This window comes from Tiliqua scincoides, chromosome 1, assembly GCF_035046505.1.
Source record: "Tiliqua scincoides isolate rTilSci1 chromosome 1, rTilSci1.hap2, whole genome shotgun sequence".
In the NCBI taxonomy this organism is placed as follows: domain Eukaryota; kingdom Metazoa; phylum Chordata; class Lepidosauria; order Squamata; family Scincidae; genus Tiliqua; species Tiliqua scincoides.
The window spans coordinates 271287332-271310433 of record NC_089821.1 but is presented as its reverse complement, the minus strand read 5'-3'; the positions used below and the strand labels follow the sequence as shown (position 1 = coordinate 271310433).

At 43.6% G+C, this 23102-nt stretch overlaps 2 protein-coding genes across 3 annotated transcripts in view; one reads left to right on the top strand and one right to left on the bottom strand.

The window, feature by feature from the left end:
• Positions 1-887: 887 nt before the first annotated feature.
• ERLEC1 (endoplasmic reticulum lectin 1) lies at positions 888-20237 on the bottom strand. The gene is made up of 14 exons (XM_066611916.1): positions 19866-20237; positions 17071-17175; positions 15341-15421; positions 14313-14390; positions 12892-12955; positions 11599-11633; positions 9292-9515; positions 8389-8518; positions 7696-7854; positions 6746-6805; positions 4471-4595; positions 3762-3839; positions 2447-2522; positions 888-1178 (listed from the first exon to the last, which is right to left on the bottom strand). Exons 1-14 carry the CDS (start codon positions 20022-20024, stop codon positions 1107-1109), a joined length of 1446 nt encoding a protein of 481 aa, XP_066468013.1. The 5' UTR covers positions 20025-20237; the 3' UTR covers positions 888-1106.
• Positions 20238-20395: 158 nt separating this feature from the next.
• ASB3 (ankyrin repeat and SOCS box containing 3) overlaps positions 20396-23102 on the top strand; it is a 58720-nt gene continuing 56013 nt past the window's right edge. For both annotated transcript variants that reach the window (XM_066611915.1, XM_066611913.1), the window contains exon 1: positions 20396-20472. The gene's annotated coding sequence lies outside the window, so the exon portion shown is untranslated. The remainder of the gene's footprint in view (positions 20473-23102) is intronic.

Sequence of the window (23102 nt, the reverse complement as noted above, 5' to 3'; positions counted from 1 at the left end):
TTTTTAACAAACCTAGGCTGCAATCCTACCCACACTTACCCAGGAGTAAGTCCCATTTACTATCATATACATAGTAGCTTGTTAAAAGTACAGGTCAGTAACATTTCCCCAAATGCAGTCACATACAATGGTAACATCAAGTCTAATGCGAATATTAAAGATATAGAAATGAATGTGCATCCACCTGAAATTGGCTCCTGATCCACCTAGTGGGTCCCAACTTTTCAAAGTCAAAGCCAGACAACTACTGCTACAACCCCTCCAGACCAGCCCTTTCCTCCCAGAGCAAAGGGGCAACTTTATTGACAAAGCAATATAAAAATATTCTTAAATCATAACTGACGTGACTATCCAGCTTCCTTCATGTTATTGTTTTTCACTGCTCTATTAGTTTAATTTTGATTATATTTGTTTTACCATTTCTTGTGAGCTTTTGAACAGAAGTGCTGGATAAGAGGACCAGCAACCAATGGCACTAGTTTGCAGGCCAGACTGAATAGCACAGGCCTTCAATATAATACAATTCTTGTGAGGTTTGTTGTAAGAAAACTGGAAGAGCTGCTCTGTGATCATCCAAGTGAACAGCCCACCATGGACAAAGGAGAGGCATAAAACATGTACATCACTCCAACAGGCACAGAGTCTGTAAAACCATTTTACTCAATGATTGGCGGGGAAGAGCCCAAATTAGGCAAGCATAGCAAGTGGGGAAACGCACTCCAGGTAGTGTGTTTGCTTGTGTGTCTCCTAAGAGTAAGGGCATAAAATGTACTATGTTTCACTCCCACTCCCTTTAAGAGAGAAAGTAGCAGTCTTTTCCTTAGTGTAATTACTCAATTGGAGCAGGTGCTATAAAGAGACGTGTCCCACATCACAAAGCAAGCAAGCAAGTTTCAAGATAAGATTTTAATGTTTTAAAAGTTTTTATCAATAGCCTCTTATATACATACAATATTCACAAAGTGGTTCAGGATAGCGGTTTGCTTTTAATATGGGTCTGCCGGTGAGGTCTTTCTGGCTCGGCATCTCTGTGCCATTGGCTCGTGCTCTTTACTTTTTCTTACAGCTCTCCAGGCTCTGACCTTTAAAGTAGTTCCTATCCTCTATTAGCTGGGCACTGAAAGGAGTCCATACTCATCTGCTGTATCCAAAATTTTACAGATAACTGGCGATTCCACCTGAAGAATGAAAAAGGAATCAGAACATTAGGAAGTGGGTCACTGTGTGCCAGTGGTTCCCAACCTGTGGTCCGGAGACCACAGGTGGTTCATAAGACCCTGAGAAGTGGTCTGCAAAGTCTCAAGAAAAAAAGATGATCACCTCTGACCACTTCCAGTGTCTCACCAAGTGAGCACTCCCGCACAGACCACTTAAGCGTTGGCTGTGGCTGTAGGTAGTCGTTCCCTGCCCTCCCTGGTGGTCCAGCACTTGCTGAAGTGCTACCTGTGGCATTCTCCACCCTTTCTGGTAGTTTGTGGAGGAGTGGTCACTTGGTGAGATGCTTCCCCATGGACCACCAGAGAGGGCAGAGAATGGACCCCCCCCCCAGCTGGCATTTCCAGTGTCTCACTGAGCACTCCCGCATGGGCTACCAAATTGAATTGCATTTGTGTGTGTGCGTAGGGGATGGAGGGGGTTCTAAATGGCCCCTGACAATTCCAATGTTTGCCTCAGTGGTCCGCTGTATCAGCAGCAGGTTCTGAATACTTTTAAGTTTCTTGGTCTAAGAATGTATGTCATTTAATTCTGCAGAGCACTGCTTGTGTTTCTGCAACTTTGCCAGCCAGTTTTCCTCATTTCATCTCATTGGCAGAATGAAGCCACAGAACCTAGAATGAATCTATGAAAACAGGCAGGTTCCATTCTTAATGACTAGTGTTATCAGAGGCTACTCCAATGAACTTCCATCCCATAAAAGTGAACATCTATTATTTATTCCTATGGGGCTAAGTACCATAGATACTTGAGTATAAGTCGATCTCACAGATAACCTGAGGGCAGGTTTTGAGCCAAAAATCACGAAACCTCGGTAACTGTTTACGTAGGCCACTGTATCTAGTACAGTACTGCCTACATTGTCTGTCAGTGGCTTTCTGGTTTTCAGACAGGGGTCTTTTCCTAGTCTTACCCGAAAATGCCAGGGACTGAATTTGGGACCTTCTGCATGCAAAGGAGATGCTCTGCCACTGAGTTATGGTCCCTACCTGGGGTGATGCAAGGCTTTTAAGATACACTATTTTTTCATTAGAATCAAGGTGCAAAATAATATGTGGGGGAAGGGGGGTGCCCAGCATTGTCTTGTGTGAGGAAGCCAATTACTGCAACTCATGGACCATCCTATATTGTTTTGTCAGATACGGCTCTCTCAAACTGATGGAAAATTGAGAGCTCTGCTTCTAGAACTGAATGTGGTTTAAAGCAAGGTCACAGATATAACTGTACATACCCCAAGGATGTACTGGCAGGAGTGAGGTTCCAGCATATATACTGTTACTGCATGAGGAGAATCAGATTGTTTACACCTTAAAGACAGAAATTGCTAATTAGTGTTGCAGATCTATAGAACTCTTATGAGATATCAACATGCATACATAAGAATTTATGCCAACGTGTGAAGCAACTCTAAGGCTTGTTGCAATATTATGTCCTGCTTTTGTTTATGACATTTCCTGCTGTTACGTTGGTTAGTCTCATTTTCAGCATCAGTGTGTTATGCAGAAAGAAAGTGGTGGATTTTATTGTCTGTGATATTATATGCTTTCTACCAAAACAATCACAATGGTTTACATTACATAAGAGGCATGCAACAAAAGGGAAAAATGAGGAGGAAGATGAACATATTCAGCAGTGATTTTCAACTGGTGTGCTGCAAAAGATAGGCAGATATGCCACAGGAGTTTGGAGCCCAGCAGTTGAAAATTGCTGAAAAACTCTTCCAGGTTCTGTGGCTCTGTTTCTAGGTTAACTATCTGTAGTAATGAATTGTCACTGCAGGCAAGAGCCAGTGAAGGAAGCGGGACAGACAACTTGTTATGACAGACAGTTGCCCTAGAAACAGAGCCACAGAACCCAGAAGAGTCTTCTGAAAGCAACATTACAAGAGGTGAAGACCATAGAGGTCAGTGTGCCATGAGAAGAAAAATGCTGAAAATAGCTGATACTCAGGAACTAGCTCTTTCATACTGTTACAAAGATTAATTGTAAGAGATAGCAGGTTGGATCCTAACTTTGGCAGAGGGCAACTGTATTGTTGAAAGCTCATTCTAGGACAGAGAGCTGTGCCAAGACTGCGGATGTGGGGAGTCCACTGTACTTATAACACCATACAGTAGATACCAGACAAGTTATGGGTCACAATTCAGAGAAAATTATATGCCTAAATGCATATTCAAGAAGCTTGTAACTATTAACACTATGAATACTAGCTGTTATGTTGCATGGCAAAAATGCTTCTGAGAGCAGAGGTGAGGCTTGATGTTTAAAGAAAAATGGTCAGTCTTGCACATGCAAACCTTTGGGCATGTCTAAAGGAAGCTCCCTGATGCCCATGATTAGTAAAGGCAGGCCAATCTTCTTTAAGCCATTTCTGCCCAGTGTTGCATATACACAACAGGGATCAATGTGTATACCTGTGGGCTGGGCAGAAATGGGTTAAACAAGGTGTGTTCTAAGATACCCACCTTGAACTCTTGCATTAGGACAGAACATCACATCTAAACAAGCCAGTCCAGAACAGATCACTTTTTAAGAATGCAACTCACTTCAATTTCACTGTCACCTGTCGAGGCTTGTCAGTTAGGTCACAAACATCTCCATTTCCATAGTAGTGAGACACCATTCTGCCAAGAAAAAGTTCCAGATTAGCAATGAACTGCAGCACTCTCTTTAAACTTGCAGGCCAAACCACAAGAGCCAGAGTCCCATAATACCTCCTCCCTGCATTTGGCCTCTACACAACTATTAGAAAGCAGAGAAGCAAAAGATCTGCTACACTTCACATACAGGTGCCTTGCTTTACGCACAGCAAAAGACAATACCCAGCTGTATTTATGAATACATCAATGGAGGATGCCCTACAGGATGATCACAGCAGTTTGGGCAGTTTTGCTTCTGAGCTTGGAACTGGATCAAAATGTTGCTCCAGTATTTTGATACAACAGAAAATAAGGTCATATAAGCCACTTGGAAGCTGACACTAGTTCAGCTTTGGTTTACTCCAAGTATTCACACACACCCTTACAGAAGTGGTGCGTGTTAATGCACAGCCAATCACTACAACATATTCTGAAAAGTTACATGATAAGCCTGAAACCAGGAGGCCAACATTTCTGAAAATGAGGGGCAGATGAATCAGCAAATATAGTATTCAGGCACAAAGACTGACTGCTCATATGGTAATTAAATACAATATAACCTCCCACTAGCAGCATGCTCCAAGTCACAGCTAGGGGAAAACTGACTCAGACATACTTCACCATCTGCAGGCCATCATCTTTGAGGTGATATGCTCTGGCCACATTTTTTTGTGCCCACTCAAGATGCTCTTCTTTGTTCCAAGTGCCCACAACTACAGTTGTTTTGCCGTTTTCCTTATCCTAAAAAATACAAATAAAAGGGAAGTTAGAGGTCCCTTCCTTAGAGACATTTAGAGTTGATTCAACACTCACAATAGTCACATGAGTATTTTACTCCATCAAAGTGCCCTCACTTTGCAAGACAGTTTACTACCACATCTGTAAAAAGGTTAGAAATGCTGTAAAAATGTTTTTCAGACATGGTACTGTGTGATCTTACACCGTGTGTGCATTTACAAGACCATTTATGGCACAGGACTCTTGAAAGGAAACAAAATCAGGCACAATTCAGCAGGAAGTGTACACTCCACTGAAATGAACAAGAGCAGTACAAAAGCACACATGTGCTCCTGTGCAGCTCCTTATCATGTCAATGAATTTTGTGCAGGAGCACTTCCCACTGGATCATGCTCTTAGTGTTTCTCTTTACCAGCATCTACCATACTATGGGGCAAAATTAGAACAGTATTTTCTAGCTATCCCAGTGTTATTTGCAGAGAGGCTTCCTACAGGCGTATCACATGGGAGGTTAGCCTAAGAGCACCAATTTCAAATTGGCACTCTCCCATGACATGTTTTACAAAAACATTTTTTGGACATAAATCACTGAGCATGAAGATCACTCCTCTATGACAGTCTATTTAGCCCAATGTCTCATCTCCAATTGCTGGCTTGCAGAACAGGCACATTATATATCTGGACTTTCAGACGGCGTTCGACACGGTCCCTCACCAAAGGCTACTGAAAAAACTCCACAGTCAGGGAATTAGTTATTTAGTTATTTGATTTTTCTCTGTAAACCGCTTTGTGAACTTTTAGTTGAAAAGCGGTATATAAATACTGTTAATATATTAGAGGGCAGGTCCTCTCCTGGACTGAGACCTGGTTGAAGACCAGGAAACAGAGAGTGGGTGTCAGTGGGCAATTTTCACAATGGAGAGAGGTGAAAAGCAGTGTGCCCCAAGGATCTGTCCTGGGACTGGTGCTTTTCAACCTCTTCATAAATGACCTGGGTGACAGGGGTGAGCAGTGAGGTGGCAAAGTTTGCAGACGACACCAAACTTTTCCGAGGGGTGAAAACCAGAAGTGATTGTGAGGAGCTCCAGAAGGATCTCTCCAGACTGGCAGAATGGGCAGCAAAATGGCAGATGCGTTTCAATGTAACTAAGTGTAAAGTCATGCACATTGGGGCAAAAAATCAAAACTTCACATATAGGCTAATGGGTTCTGAGCTGTCTGTGACAGATCAGGAGAGAGATCTTGGGGTGGTGGTGGACAGGTCGATGAAAGTGACGACCCAATGTGTGGCGGCAGTGAAGAAGGCCAATTCTATGCTTGGGATCATTAGAAAAAGTATTGAGAACAAAACGGCTAATATAATGCCGTTGTACAAATCGATGGTAAGGCCACACCTGGAGTATTGTGTCCAGTTCTGCTCACCACATTTCAAAAAGGACATAGTGGAAATGGAAAAGATGCAAAAGAGAGTGACTAAAATGATTACTGAGCTGCGGCACCTTCCTTATGAGGAAAGGCTACAGCGTTTGGGCCTCTTCAGCCTAGAAAAGAGTCACCTGAGGGGGGACATGATTGAGACATACAAAATTATGCATGGGAAGGAGAAGTGGCTAGAGAGATGCGCTTTACACTCTCACATAACACCAGAACCAGGGGACATCCACTCAAATTGAGTGTTGGGAGGGTTAGGACAGTCAAAAGAAAATATTTCTTTACTCAGCGTGTGGTTGGTCTGTGGAACTCCTTGCCGCAGGATGTGGTGACAGCATCTGGCCTAGATGCCTTTAAAAGGGGATTGGACAAGTTTCTGGAGGAAAAATCCATTACGGGTTACAAGCCATGATGTGTATGTGCAACCTCCTGATTTTAGAAATGGGCTATGTCAGAATGCCAATGCAAGGGAGGGCACCAGGATGCAGGTCTCTTGTTATCTGGTGTGCTTCCTGGGGCATTTGGTGGGCCGCTGTGAGATACAGGAAGCTGGATGGGCCCATGGCCTGATCCAGTGGGGCTATTCTTATGTTCTTGATAGGCCCTCTATCAGGGGATTTTCTACACTTCACAATCATGCTTTCAAAGAGCTTTCCTGTGCTGCAGAAAGGCCATCTGTGGCCATTTAGTGGAAAAACTTTTCAGCTGCCATTTCCACATACCTCATGATACTGATGCACATACTTGCCATAGCAGAATTCGTACTTCCACCAGCCAACACCCTACAAAGTAACAGGGGAAATAAAATTAAAATGAGGCAAGATCTAGTAGCTTCTCTAGATCCAATTGTGATTGCTCCACTTTAGGTTTAGGGTAGTGGGGCTAAGAGACTGAGCTGCAAGGGTCATTAAAGGACTACTATCAAGAGAATAAATATGTAGCATATTCAGAGAAAGGCTTTAAGCTTCCTTTTTAAAACACTGTATGGTTTGTTTGTTGAAGCACTCCATTAAGGAGGCACTCACATGCAGTTTGAAGGGAAACTTCCCTACCAACACAAGTTGACTGCCACAGTGAGAACTAGGTCTAGGTCTAATCATCCAAGTTGTACCAATCAGTATTTGCCTGATCTGTGTAATCTTCACCACCTCCTATTTGCATTGTTTATTCTGCTTGAAAAGTTTACGTTTTCTGATTTGCAGCATTTGGTTTTCACTACACAAGATTAAAGAAATTAATATGCCACCTTTTCTTTGCCAAGCCAAATGCCCAAGGCAGCTGAAACATTTCACAAAACACTATACTCCTTCTCCCCATCCCTCTGAATGTCTGACTTCATTTATGCACACAACTAAGTTGTTACTTTTCAGAAAGAGGCCCCCCCACAGAGCAAAAAAGTACACTGCGAAGTAGGCATGAGAAATGGTTTATGCATGTCAACTGTCCTTCCTCCAAACTTGCTGCTTCACTCAGGAGCCTAAAGGAATTTATGTCAATTCTACACATGCACCCCCTTTTTCCTTATCTACAAAAATGCACCTGCCCATTTGCCTTCCCTACTTTCCCTCTCCCAGGTCTGTGGAGTCCAGCTGATTTTATACAACATCAACACATGGCACAGCTACAGAACACATGCAGACACAAAGAGCAAGGTATACAGTTTCTTTCTCACCCCATGAAAGCAATAAGACCCACTAAGGAACTCTTTTATGAGTTGATCATCTGTCAGTTTGGAGATGTGCGTTGTTCCAACTGTTAATAGCTGCTGGGTTCCAACAGCAACCGGCTTGTGAATGGAGGAAAATTTATCTTCTTTTGAATTAATTTCTTCCTGAAATTAAAAATGCACACCTTTAGATGCTGCTGAACATTTGTTTATCATACACAGTGTGTCAAGACAGATTCCAGAGGAGAAGCAATGTTTGTTTGTTGCAGAAAACACAAATATACGAGTCCTGCAACATCCTAAGGCTAACTTTTATTAAAGCACAAGCTTCTGTAGACTAGAGCCCACTTCAGATACAAAAAATGTTGTCCTCAATTGGTAGATATATCTGTTTAGGGTTCCTAACCCTTTGTGGCATGACTGCTATCTCCTGCTGATGCAAGAGGGGAAGGGACACAATTTTTGGCAATTCCCCCTAAAAATCTTCTACTGAGAGTTGGTATATAGCACAGGGGGCCGTAAATGGAAATGACAGAAGTGAACCTTAAGTGTGGTGTGGCTGTTCTAAAGTAGGCTAAGAGACCAAGAATCTGGCATTTTACAGTACAAACAAACAAAGCCAACAGCAATTGTTGCAGTGATCTGTCACCATTCCTATTTTACATGCATGCCATCAGTGCTGCACCTGTGTCCTCCTACCTCCTTGGCCCTTCTAATAGGCATCTTCATCATTTCTTGCTGATGTTCCAGCTGTTCCAAGTTATGGGGCTTAAGTGGGGATCCTGGTAGGGACTGGCAAAAGATATCATTCACTGGGGAAGATCTGAACCTGTTCAACAAACCAGTATATTATTGATGCAGTAATTTTGCAGAGGTCTCAAATGCTTTGAACACAATGGCTCGGCTCAAAACAAGCCTTGGGCCTTCATGCTTCCTCCACCTCAACTTCTTTCACAGTAACTCAGGGCTTCCCACTCTAAACCAGGGTTTCACACTTTCCTAGTGCTCCATTCCTTAGTCTTAGCAAGCAATACTACCTCCTTATTAATTTGAAAGGTGCACATACATAACTTCTCACATAATTGGATTTAGTCACATGCTATTTCTGAAGGAAGCTCTCACAGAGGCACAACAGAGAGAAAATCCTTCAGGGATGGCTGCTGCAACATTCTATAAGTAGTTCCTCCAACACTACCCAACTCATCAGAAAAGATTCCTTTGCAAGAGCAGTTATTTCCACATCTCCACTAGCCTAAGCACCATCGAAACCATGTTGTGGCGCAGTTGCAATCTTCTCAGCACAACAGAACACCAGATCTTGGAGATATTTCTGTTCTCACACAACTTGTATGGAAACTTTAACTGAGAAATTTAGATTCAATTGGTCCCTTCAAGCTACAATCCTCTGCACACTCCTTTCAGAGCACATTCTACCAGAATCAACAGAGAGCTTCCAAGGCAACTTGCAAAAGCTAATCTATACTCAACTATGTGCTGGACTGCAGCCAACAAGAAGACTTGCAGACAGCTATTAAAACATCCTTTCTAGAAGTCCTGCCTGGATTACAGTCGAAGCTATTCGCTAAACTTTGAACTCCTTACCTGTATTTAGGATGACTGCATAACAAAGGGGTCAAAATTACCACTTCATATTCACATGTAGTCACTTCAGCCACTGAGAGAATCTCATGTTTTGCTTCAGGATGGCAGACGTACATTACTGTACTCGATCTGGGTAGGTTTTGTCTCAGACTACAAGGCGTGCCATTCCCCATTCCCACAGGATAATATGGGGTCATCTGCCCTTCTATGTTTTTTGTAGGAATCTAGATTGGAAGAAAGAAAAGAAAAAGAAGCAACCATAAGTTTAAAAATCATTCCACACATGCTTCTGAGTGAGCAAAGAGTGAGCACATGCTGCTGAGTGAGCTAATATTATAAGCTCTGAGTGAGCTTATAATGATTATAATGATCTTATAACGAGTGAGCTCATAATGAGCTCATTGAGTGATCTTATAATGATTCTGAGTGGGCTAATATTATAATGCCCTTGTACAAATCTATGGTAAGGCCACATTTGGAATATTGTGTCCAGTTCTGGTCGCCACATCTCAAAAGAATATAGTGGAAATGGAAAAGGTGCAAAAGAGCAACTAAGATGATTGCTGGGCTGGGGCACCTTCCTTATGAGGAAAGGCTACGGCGTTTGGGCCTCTTCAGCCTAGGAAAGAAACGCCTGGGGGGGGGGGGGACACATGATTGAGACATACAAAATTATGCATGGGAAGGATAAAGTGGCTAGAGAGATGCTCTTTACACTCTCACACAACACCAGAACCAGGGAACATCCACTAAAGTTCACTGTTGAGAGAGTTGGGACAGACAAAAGAAAATATTTCTTTCCTCAGCGTGCGGTTGGTCTGTGGAACTCCTTGCCGCAGGATGTGGCGACGGCATCTGGCCTGGATGCCTTTAAAAGGGGATTGGACAAGTTTCTGGAGGAAAAATCCATTATGGGTTACAAGCCATGATGTGTATGTGCAACCTTCTGATTTTAGAAATGGGCTACGTCAGAATGCCAGATGCTCCAGGATGCAGGTCTCTTGTTATCTGGTGTGCTTCCTGGGGCATTTGGTGGGCCGCTGTGAGATACAGGAAGCTAGATGGGCCTATGGCCTGATCCAGTGGGGATGTTCTTATGTTAAAGGCGGCTGGTGTGGTAAGGTGGCTACAGCTGTGGTTCTCAAACTTTTTAAAGGGTCTAGAGAAGTGATTTTCAACCTTTTTCATCCCACGGCACAATGGCAAGGCACTAAAATGGTCAAGGCACACCATCAGTTTCCTGACAACTGACAAGGCACACTATGCTACCATCAGGGGGACACACATCCCCCAATGGCCCAACTAATAAATGATCCTCTCCCAAATTCCTGCAGCACACCTGGGGACCATTCGCAGCACATCAATGTGCCACAGCACAGTGGTTGACAATGGCTGGTCTAGAGGCTGCTATCAATGCCAAAGGGTGTTTCTATAATGGTGATTGGGCAGCAGTGCTCCCCCCCACTAAGTAGCAGTTTGTTTAATCCTTGATGCATATAGCCTAATCTGCCCTGTTAATTTCATGAACCACCAAAAATTGGGTCATGACCGAATAGCTGTCCCGGATCCATAGTTTGAGAACTGCTGGGCTAGTGCATTAAACTAGGAATGAACAGACCTGGATTCAAATCCCTGCTTAGCCATGAGGCTGGGCAATGCTGGGTCAATCACTATCTCTCAGCCTCGCTTACCCAACAGGGTTGCTGTGAAAATAGAAAGCTCCATGCATGCCTCCAGAGAGGTAAGACCCTCCAGAGGTAAGCTCCTTGGAGAAAGGGCAGGATATAGCACTAAGCATGCTTCAGTGCCAATTACATGTTGCAATGCTACTAAATACAGATATTTATCTAGTAGGAGATATAGATACGTATCAGAGTAGTATCTACTCTATGGAATTCTCTTCTTCTCAGTTTACAGACTGCTCCCTCCTTAGAGGCTTTCTGGCTTGGTTTAAAGACATTTCTTTTTACTCTCATCTTTTGAGGTTCGGGCTTTTTAATACAAATAATTTAAGGTTTTTATGCATAAGTTTTATGACCTTGTATTCTTTTTAGTGTTTGCTGGTTTTCTGCTCATTGTTCCTGGCATTTCGTGAGATTTTTAGATTGTATACTGTTTTTCAGGGATGGCTAATATTTATATTTTTATATTGTATTTATCTATTTTATGTTTTTATTTGTAAGCTGCTTTGAATGGCCACTCAGGAGATAAAGAGGGATATAAATTTATAAATAAAAAAATGAGCCATTAAATAAAACTCATAAAGGGGGAAGTTTGCAAAGATGAAACTGGCCTCTTCCCACTTGCCTCTTTTGGATTTTCTTTTTCCTTTTCTTCTTGTTCTGGAAAACATTTTAAGAAACAGAAATGTTAAATTTTATCCACCAGTGCATGTATATAAAATCACAGAGAAAAAACACAGAACTCTCTAAATACAGTCCAATTTAATCATTATGTAATGAAAGGGTTGATACAGGCATTCAGAGCTACACCGTATGTACTTCATCAAATATATTCCCACCCCAGGTACTCTGAAGAGAGTGAATGGAGAAAAGTGAAGGGTTCAAAGAAGAGTGCTTAACACTTCCCTGGGCTACTTTTCTCATTCTGGATTTATTTCTGGTCTCCAACTGGAGGGGAATAACCTGGCCACAAGGCTACAGCTCTTGGTCACACATTGGGTAAGGTAGGTGCAATCCTTTTGGCCCAGTGAATTGAATTAGTACTATCTATGCATTTCAGAAGTCTGTGTGGAGGGCATCAGAAATAGCACTGCCCACTCCCAGTATGCAGGCAGAGCACAGAGAAAAAGGTTCGCACCATTACTGACAAACCCCCACTGTGGTTGCAGAATTTTGTTCGGTACACCGAAACTCTCCCTCTCCAGGGAGTTTTAATTAATCTGTAAACTTTCTGTAAGGGGCAGTGAAACAGTGAAATTCTAACAACATATGACAGAACCAAGGGAGAGGTACAGGCATGTCCCCGTATCGGTGGGGATTCCATTATGGAACCCCTCATGAATACTTGAATTCGTGGCTATGGGGAGATGCCCCACCCACACCATCTGGAGGCAGGGGAGCTGTGCTACCCTCATCTCTAGAGGATCTTCTGAGACCGGCAGAGACCACATGCATTTGCCAGTGTCCTCTGTCAGACTCAGAATGACTTAAAGCAGCAAAAAAGAAAAAAGCTACTTCCAGTTTCTCCGTGGAAACCGTAAGTACATTAAAAACATCACTTTTGGTTTCCATGAAGAAGGATAGGGGCCTTCCATGGTAGGGGCTGGAGGAGGATAAATGTGGCCTCTGCCAGGCTCAGAAGACCCTTCACCTCCAGAAGGTGGGGGTGCGGCTGGGGCATGGGGGGCTCTTCTGCATCCGTGGATAAGTGAATCCGCGGATACAAGTCCTCCCTGTACTCAGTAAAATTCTACATTCACGGGAAAGAATGATGAGCACTTTTCACACCATTATCAAAAGTGGAACATTTAACTTCTCCACAGTTTACACCCAGGATTGCTTTTCTTTTCTTCAGTGTGTAAAGGGTGAATGGCTGCTGCCTTGCTTCTTTCTGACTATAAGCACTAAGAAAACAAACCTGGATCTAGTCGTGGGTTCTTCTGCAGCATGTTTCCAAGGTAGTATTCTTGAATATTTATTTTCTACAAACAACAAAACAAACACCTTCACTCACTTTCTTTTCCCCTTGAGCACAATTTCTCTTCCAATATTTTAATTTGTTATCTTACAATCACTGTTCCCTTTAGGCTGTGTGTCTGCACAGCTAAAAACCAAGCAAAGTAGAGCTCCCATAGCATGGAACGGCTGGAAGTCTGCCATATGACATCATTGTTGCATGTCCGGAAATGGGGTCTGCATAATCCAAATCTGTACAAAATACAGATGGGCCCTCATATCTGTGGATTTAGTAATCCACAGATTCAGGCCCCCTTCTGTGCCCATTCCATTACCTTAATTTTTGTATACTAGTGCTGGTGTTTATTCATTAAACCAAGTAAAACTCTTGCTAAACTGAAGTGTGACATGCAGGAAGTGCTGCCTGTTAACAATAGTTAGGCTGTGTTCTTATTTTCACTGAAAAATGCAGAAGTGGCGTTGCCAGCATGCTACTAGCATGCTTCCACGTGGTTATTTTAAAAACAACAAAATGGCCGTCCGTCATAATCAATTGTATGGAGGTTGCAAGGTTGTCTCCATAAACTGCACACACTTTGGAGGCTGCCATGGTCTTGACAGGTTTGTGCATTTATTTTGATAGAAAAGCTGGAAGTGAGGTATGAACCATCTTCATACCTCACTTGGCAGCCATCTTTTTTCTCTCCGAAGTTGCTAAGAAAAATTCCAAACTTTTCTGTAGGAAAACTTTTCGGCAGGAAAAATTCCAAACTTTTCGGCAGGAAGACCATATCTCTCTGACACTACGTCAGGGGCCAGGAAAAAAAAAAGAATTTACATTTCAAATTTGAATAAATTTACATAAATAAATATTCTAGAGATGGAACTATACAAATGAATGAAGGTCTTGCAATCTTGTATAAAGCAAGACTGGCCTTTCCTTTGCTGCCACTACTGTATCACAGACGTGAAACAGCAAGCAGTGCAGGAGCCCTCGTCCCACAGCTCACGCAAGAGGTCAAACTATTGGCCGTCACGCTGAGAGCAGGTGTGTCAGGCCAGCGTGGGCTCCAGCAAGTCTCCAAATGGCCAGAGATTCACTGGAGACTGGGGGCTCCCCGCGGTCCAGATTGGGAGTACTCGAGGGCCGCAAGTGGCCCCAGGGTGGGGTTTGGGCACCCCTGACCTAAGGTAATGGAATGGGCGCATGGGGGGACTGTTACAGTATTTGAATAGCATCCCCCGTAGTCATAGTTTCCGTATTTGTGTGGGAGAGGGGCGGAACAGAGTCCCCGTGGATATGGGGAACCTTACTGTATAGCATGAACATTTTCCATTTTAAGTTACTATATTCTTGAGAACAAAAGCTTTAACAATATGCACCTGTCCAGTTTCTTTCTCTTCGTGATATTGCCGAATGCGTTTTCCATGACAGACCTCATAAGTCCAATAGGATTCAATCTAAACAAAATATGTCATATTAATGAACACACACAGATAAGAACCAATATTATGGCTCTTTTGAAAGCAGCCAAGTTTAAAACCACAATTATGAAGAACCCAATATAGCTTAGGCAGTAAACGTTTTTGGATATCTCAGTTCATGCACTGACAATATCACCACACTCTTAATATAACAATTTATATCTCTATATAAATATACAACAAGCAAACCTAGCCATTGTGGAATTAGTTTCAGCCTATACTACAATGTCTTTATCAGCCATGTTACATGATATGAGGCAAGGTAAGTGCTGCAAGTCACTCCCCAGCCTCTCTTACATGCAATTTATATGCATGATGGTCACTGTCTGTGAGTTCTGATGTTCTGCCATGACACATTATTAGCTGCAGTCTCTCTGTTTAAGATCCAATGGAATTATGTCAGTTTGTGAGACTGCAAAGTAAACTTGCAATTGCAATCAATTAAACGGGAGGCGAGCTTCTCGGGCATCTATGGGGTTCAATTTAGTATTGTCCTAAGCAGTTGTGCAGAGGTGTGGGATGAAGCAGCACAGCATGACAACACCTCCATAACCCTTCTAGACCTTGGGCTAACCTAGGCGAGCAGATGAAATAGTTTACTTTAAACTACCCAGCATAAAGTGGGACACAGTGCATGGCATATTTCTCTCTCTGTGATCCGGACACATCATCCACTAGAATAGGTTATTCAAAAAATATCTCTACATTTTAGGCCACAATCCTCAAGTTAGGTTTGAATAATGTCTGCTAATTTACAGGAGACTCACATTTGTGAAACTGCGGGCAAGACTGAAATCTAAGTGCAGTGATGGCTTGCAAGAAATACACACGCCCACTTCTACATTGCTTATCCACTTTACAGCATTGTGGCTCAGTTACTAATGTAGACGTTGGGATCCTTTTGTCTTAAACTAAGGCAGACGTACTCTGAAAGAACAGCTACTTTGTTTAAACAGAGGTTCCAATAATTCCGCAGGGCTTGGCCCTTTGTAATCCTTGTCTTCCTCCTACAACAAGAACAAGTGGATGTCAATACAGCCAAAAGATTGATAAACTCCATTTTAAAACAGCACATCTGTTCATTTTACTAACTTGGTGAAACTTTACACCAAATATCTGGACAAGAAATTGAGAAGAACTGGAACACCCCATGTAAATTCCCTGATTAACTTCAAAGGCTGATAGACTGTAAATATTTGTTCTCAGCCTTTACATTACGAACTGTCCCAGACTAGCTTCCTTAAAAGACAGAGAAGCAAAAAAACATTGGCCAGAATCCAAAGAACCATGCAACTAGTTCTGGGAGCCAAGAAGACTCTAAAGTCATGCTTGCTCAGATGTGTTAATGTGAACATAGACAAATTTTCTTTTATTAGCATATGGAAGATGTGCCACAACTTTCTTGGCGCTGTTTTACTAACACAGTCGATAACACGTCAAAATATTTTATATTATTTTCACTGCACCATTTTGTTGAGTTATTCATTTCTTGCATAATTGTGGTGTCTTAATGTTTCTATTTAAGTTGGTAAACCAACATGATATAATCATGTCACATGGTTAATGTGCAGTATGATTCACACATATACACGACAAATGCCAGTGTTTCATTTATACCCTGCCTAATGGGATCTGTGATCTGGACAGCTTCCAAAGCTTAACTAACACACACACACACACACACACACACACACACACACAAACACACACAGAGAGAGAGAGAGAGAGAGAGAGAGAGAGAGAGAGAGAGAGAGAGAGAGAACATAAAGCCAGAAACAGATAGACATCAACATAATACCCAAATAAAATATCAAAACAGAGTAATTCAAACTAATCTGTAGAAGGCTTTCCTAAAAATGACTCTTCTGAAGGAAGAGTTTTTGATGCTTGGGCACAGGACGTTCTCCCCAGGCAGACTATTTCCAAAGAACAGGAACTACTACTATACAATTATTGGACCAGGCCTCCAAAATTTAACCTCTCTCTTGTCTCGTTGGAGACAATATGAAGCATGCTTGCCCGTGGAGATCTTAATGAACCCAAGGGCTCTATCAAGTTAAATTCAAATTCAACAAGAAATTCTGCATTTATGTTGCATCATTAGCTATGACTATCACTGTGTACTCTAGGTCCAGAACCAAAATTCAGTAGCCTAATGCCTCACTTCAAAAAGGGAATACAGTATCGCTTATCCACAGGGGTTCCAGAACCCCCAACGGATAGCCAAAACCATGGACATGGGCGAATGCCCATCTCCATAGCCTGGACCCTCCAGAGGTGAGGGGAGCCCGGTTACCTTCCCCTCTGGAGTCCTCTGATCCCAGCAGAGGCCGTGGACTGAGACTGAGATCAAATGGAGCTTGGCAGTCAAAATAGCACAACTTCTGGTTTCACAGAGAAACCAGAAGTGATGTTTTTAATACTTTATAAGGCAGTATGGGATCCATGGATACAGGGCCCCTCCTGAACAATGATCTTCCTCCCAAAGTAATCAGAGTTCTAAAAAATGAAGTTTCTCTTTACTATGATGCAATGCATACATACACCTGTGTTTCCCACAACTCAAATCACTATTACATTTTGCATTTGAATATTATACAGGAAATTGAATCATAAACATCAAAGAAACTGGTTAAGGAAGTCAAAGCATACATACCTCATCTCCACTGCCCACCACTGGAAGAATGCACTTGTATTTTTCTTTATCTGCTGTTGTCATAATGATGTAATGATCTTCCTTATATAAAACACCAGCAGTAGGCTAAAAAACCCACAAAAACCACCCAATAAAAATGCACTGAAGTTAAACAAAAAAGTAAATAATTGTACTAGATAGCAAGCCCATTTTGCCTTGACAAGCTGCTGCTCTGAATAATTTCATTGCACAACAAACCCTCAATTTAAACAGACCTTGGAAATATCATTATTTGCTTCCTTAAGAAGAAATCATGTTTTGTAAATGTGCATCATCATAAATGCTATTGGATTTAACAAACTTTCATCATTAATGGACACCCCTCCCCCAATTAGTCTCTCAGATCAAAGGTTCACTGTATTCACCCTGTCACTAGTTTTCCGAAATGACCTATTGAGCAATGCAGTGTTGGAGACCAGGACTTGAATAAGGTTGCTTCCTTTCTCTATGATTAGAAAAATCACAACATGCATTTTTTTGATCCATGGGAGAGAAGTGGTATCTCTAAGTCCTTTCTCCAGTGTTACACAGCTCACAAGAACAGACCTCTTGCAAGATTATTTGTGCAGGGGGGGCTGCTCAAAGCTGACTGCACCAGCTTCTATAATCATCCTTCAGTGGTGCTCACTGACAGGATATGGTTTAGAAAGATTGTGCTAACTTTCTTCTGTCACATTCCTTCTTTGGTACATTCCTTCCTTCCAGAGTCTTGCTTCCATGTACACAACAATATGTCAGTTGATGCCAGAGGACCACTACTGAAAAGCAAAGAACTGTCTGAAATAGCGCTATAAAATGTCATTGAAGGCTCCTGAAGCTCACTGTCCAGAATATACTGCTCACATGGGCTACAATAACTGGAACAGCTCTGGATGAAGGGCTCTGTTGTGAAACAGCACTAAAAGAAATGATGTTATCAAAGGTACTGTATTACTCCTCCCACCCCCAATTTAGCAAGACAGAATCAAAACAACCATCAGGGTTGGGAAGAAGAATTCCTAAAGTCTTTCTCTGGCTCCACCCCCAAGTGATACTGGCTTATAGCAATTGGAAAAAAATATTGTAACCCTGAGAACACAAACCCTAAAATGACACATCCAGCTATACTAGCACTTATTTACTCAGTGTGTGGTTGGTCTGTAGAACTCTTTGCCACAGGATACGGTGACGTCATCTGGCCTAGATGCCTTTAAAAGGGGATTGGATAAGGAAAAATCCATTATGGGTTACAAGCCATGATGTGTATGTGCAACCTCTTGATTTTAGAAATGGGCTACGTCAGAATGCCAGATGCACCAGGATGCAGGTCTCTTGCTATCTTATGTGCTCCCTGGGGCATTTGGTGGGCCACTGTGAGATACAGGAAACTGGACTAGATGGGCCTATGGCCTGATCCAGTTGAGCTGTTGTTATGTTCACTTTCATTTTATGTGGGAACAGAAAGTGGGTGAGATAATGTATTATTGACCCAGTAACTACCAATGGACTAGAAGTGCTTCTGCAGTTCAGTGTCCTTTAGGGGTACTGTATTTTAATTTAGCTATTCCTTTGCCTTGCCCTCACCCTTCCTCCAATTTCCTAGCCTTCCTTTGCATTCTGCACTCCTTGGGGCTTGTACTTTCCATCTACCTCAAACAGAGTCGGTCATAGTCTGTGGACTGGTGCAGCCTTGGAGTTAACTACTCACAAATGGTAAGCCATTTTTTCCCGGCAAGCAGAATCAAGTCTTGCTTCCCATAGTTACATATGGATGTAATTTTAGATCTTTGGAAGCATTTTTTCCTATTCACATGCATAGTACTGTGTGTGCACGCACGCACACACTATTATATACAGTACATTATATTACTAGTATATTATATACTAATATATAGCATGTACATACTATCTATGGGTTACGATCCATAGCATAGATTGCTAAAAATTCTTTTTTAAAAATTATTTTAATGTATACTGTTCAAGGTATGTGTGCGCATTTATATTTCCTCTTTCTAGTGTTAGCTGATTGCATTTGCTTGATGTATTTTTTTTCTTTTCCTTTCACCAATAAAGGAAAGAGAAAAAAGTTAGAGAACTCCACAGCTTGCTGTTCACAAGTGGACTGACACAGAATAGCTTGCGCTTTCTGAAACTTCTCTTGCCCAACAGATGGTCACGGCTGCCTGCAACTTTGACATAAGCTTGACTCAGTAACATAAGAGTTACTGAGTTATGATGAGGTCCACACAGCCTGCTTTGCAAGCAAGGGCTCTGCCCGGAAGCCCCACCATTCCCTGCTGCTGGTGAAAGGCACCACTGCAGACGTCGCTCAGTTCATTGGGGGCTCCTTTGCAAAAAGCAGTTGTGCTACAGAGTGGAGGGAAAAGTCCCTCCAGAGTGGAGGAAAAAGAAACCATCAGCTCCTCCAAGCGCATGAGATGCAGCAGAACATTTTTCAATTGCGTGGGGAAGGGAGGCTAAACTTTTGCATAAAAATAAAGACTGCAAGGAACCAACTTTCCTTGGCAAGGAACTCTCACTTTCTTGGGAGGAAGCCCCATTGACTCTAATGGGATTTACTTCTGAGTAGACGTGCATGGGATTAGGCTCTCGGGCTGCACTCCTCTCCATACCTTCCTGGGAGTAACACTCACTGACTTTCACGGGGCTTACTCCTGAGTAGACATGCACAGGGTCCTCAGCCCAAGCCTCTCCACACTTTCCTGGGAGGGAGCCCCGCCGGGGCCGGGGGCCGGGGCCCCCCCCCGGACACCTACCAGGCTGAACTCGCTGCCCGGCCAGTTGACGCGGAAAGGGACGTCGTCGCTGAGTGGAGGGAGCGCCCGGCCTCCCGCGCCCACCGCGGCCCTCGCCTCCAGCAGCCCCCAGAACAGCAGGAGCGCCGCCACCACGCGCCGCTGCCTGCGCCGCTTCATCCTGCACGGCCCGGCCAGGGCGGCGGCGCAACCAGCGCCCCACGGCCACCAATCACCTCACCCCCGCGGAGGGGCGGGCACAGGCCGGCCACGTCTGCTTCCGGCGAGGGAGTGACGTCGCCCTCCTGTGACAGCTCACCCCGGCTCACGAGGTGCCACTCTATCCTCACACTCTATGGCACCCCCGTCCGGCCCCCCTCGCAGTGTTCGCCCATAGAGTCGCGCCCCTTCGCTAGTTCTCCTGCCACTTCCAGTCTAGAAGCGAACTCGTTTTCAGTCAGAGTCCTAGAGCGGCGCCGCGCGACGCTCCTAAAAATATTATGGCCCACAAGCCTCACGCTAGTCTATCAGCTTCCCCCGGAAACCGGAAGTGTTGTCACAGCGTTATCAGTTCCAAGGGGAAGAGGGCAGTAAGGCGCGTGCGCGCTCCCTGAGGAGCCGGAGACAGGTAAGGAGCGGGAGGCGGGCGAGGTAAGGAGGCCTAGAGCGGAGGCGGGCCGAAAGATTACCACTCTCTCTCCGTCCTCTCTATGCCTGCCTCTAAGCACGACTCGCCATTGACGGTCAGAGAGTGTCCTGGGCGGGTGCTGTTTGTGCGCATGCGCAATGGGTACCGCTCCGTGCTCCGCTGGTCTGGTTGGGGACAGCTGAGATAGGCTGGTGGCGTCATGACGTCGCGTGGCGTCATGACTTCAGCTGTTGCCCTGGAAGCCAGAAGCCCTGGATATGCCCAGGGGATGGACTCCTCTGTGTTGGCCCCACAACGCTGGAATTCCCTTCCAGGCAGTGGCGTCCTCAGCTTCTGGCATCACGGTTGACATCATGATGTCACACAGCATCGTGATGCCATTGGTGCACTCGCCCCTTAACTGCTTCCCGACGCATTAGCACATTAGCGCATTAGCACTCCTTGCCACAGGATGTGGTGCTGGCGTCTAGCCTAGACGCCTTTAAAAGGGGATTGGACAAGTTTCTGGAGGAAAAATCCATTATGGGGTACAAGCCATGATGTGTATGCGCAACCTCCTGATTTTAGGAATGGGTTATGTCAGAATGCCAGATGCAAGGGAGGGCACCAGGATGAGGTCTCTTGTTATCTGGTGTGCTCCCTGGGGCATTTGGTGGGCCGCTGTGAAATACAGGAAGCTGGACTAGATGGGCCTATGGCCTGATCCAGTGGGGCTGTTCTTATGGAGTGTGAGTGCACGCTTGGCAGCCGGCCAGGCAATTTCACCTGACTGACACCCAGCAGGGTGCTTGCGCTCTAACCGCTTCTTGGCAGTTGGAGCCCGAGCGCGTAGATGACATCATGATGCCATGTGGCGTCATGACATCAGCCGTTGCCCTGGGCACCACAAACCCATGTCATGTGCCATGTTTCACCGCATGGGCAAAACGCCTCTGCTCCAGGGAACTGAGAACTGCTCCCTCCCTTGTGGTTTTTTGGTGAGGGCTTAGAACATAACCTGTTTTGTTGGCATTTGGTGCGGAGTGGATTTTTGCCCTCTGAGCCTCTGAAGTCAGCCTGTGACTTGACCGCTTATCTGGACTAATTTGTTCCCCAGTGGCCCAATGATACTTGTCAGATGTTGCTCTGATTTGGTTTCTGTTTTACTATGTAGTGTTGCACTTAATGTTTTGATGTATTGTTTGATGTCTTTCTTTTTACCTGTTATGATACTCTGTGCAGGTTGAGTAGTCACAGGAGCATTCTGCACATGCAGCAGCTAGGCGAGATTTTACCCAATATTGCTCAGCATTCAGGCTGTGGTTCAGAGTTCTTCATATTATCAGTTATCCTAAGAACTCTGTAAGGGTGATTAGTACACCAAAACCTTAACCTTGCAGTCATGCAATCCTTGTCCTCCAAATGAGTCTGGGAGACCCCAGTTTACTGTATATGTCTCTTATATCATTTAGCTTTTTTAATTAAGTAGGTGGTTAGTGTTCTTAAGAGGTTATGGTCAGTGGATGAGATGTGATGTTTCTTGAGGTGATAAACACATGTAAGTTATGCTTGTGATGCAAATAATTTTGTTTTACTAAAGAATTTTGCTAAATATCTTAACAAAACTTATAAACTTCTTATCTGGAAATTTTTGTGTTCCTTCAGTTTCATTATTGATTTCTGTTTTTTACGACAAAGTCTGTGCAGTGATAACAGAGAGCACTGCCTATGTGAACCGCCTTGAATAAAGGCAGAGGAATACTCTGATGACCAGAAAGGTGGTATATAAATACCATTATTATTATTATTATTATTATTATTATTATTATTATTATTATTATTATTATTATTATTGCATAACTATAGGAGAAAGGAGAGACTGCAGACACTGGCTTAACTCAGTTGTTACCATGCCTATATTACATACCTAATAGAAAGGAGAAAGAATGGAGCAGGTGATAATCACTTCCACTTAGCATTCTTTCACATGCTCAGGGGAAAGGGAAGGGTCCCCCTGCTTCTGCCACTGCACACATCAACTCCTCTTTTTGTTTTCTTTAAAAAACAAAATAGCTGCCAGCAGGAGGCAGAAGCAATCCTAGTTGGGACTGCAAAGCATGGGAAATGGGGAAAAAATACAACCTCCAAAGCAGTTATCTGCAGAAAATAACTATTGTATTTGGGCGGCAAACAGCACAAGGACTTGACCTTCCTCCCATGCTCACTGCCGTCCCAATTACAACTACTCCCCTGCCTGTTTCTTTAAGAACATTAGAAAAGCCTTGCTGGAGCAGACTAAAGGCTCATCTAGTCCAGCTTCCTGTATCTCACAGTGGCCTAACAGATGCCTCAGGGACCATACAAGACAACAAGAGACCTGCATCCTGGTGCCCTATCCTACAGCTGGCATTCTGAGGTAGCCTACTTCTAAAATCAGGAGCTTGCACATACCTGTCATGACTTGTAAACCGTGATTGACTTTTCCTCCAGAAATTTGTCCAATCCCCTTTTAAAGGCACCCAGGCCAGATGCCATCACCACATTTTACGGCAAGGAGTTCCAGACTAATTACATTCTAGGTAAAGAAAAATTTTTTTTGTCTGTCCTAACTCTCCCAACACTCGATTTTA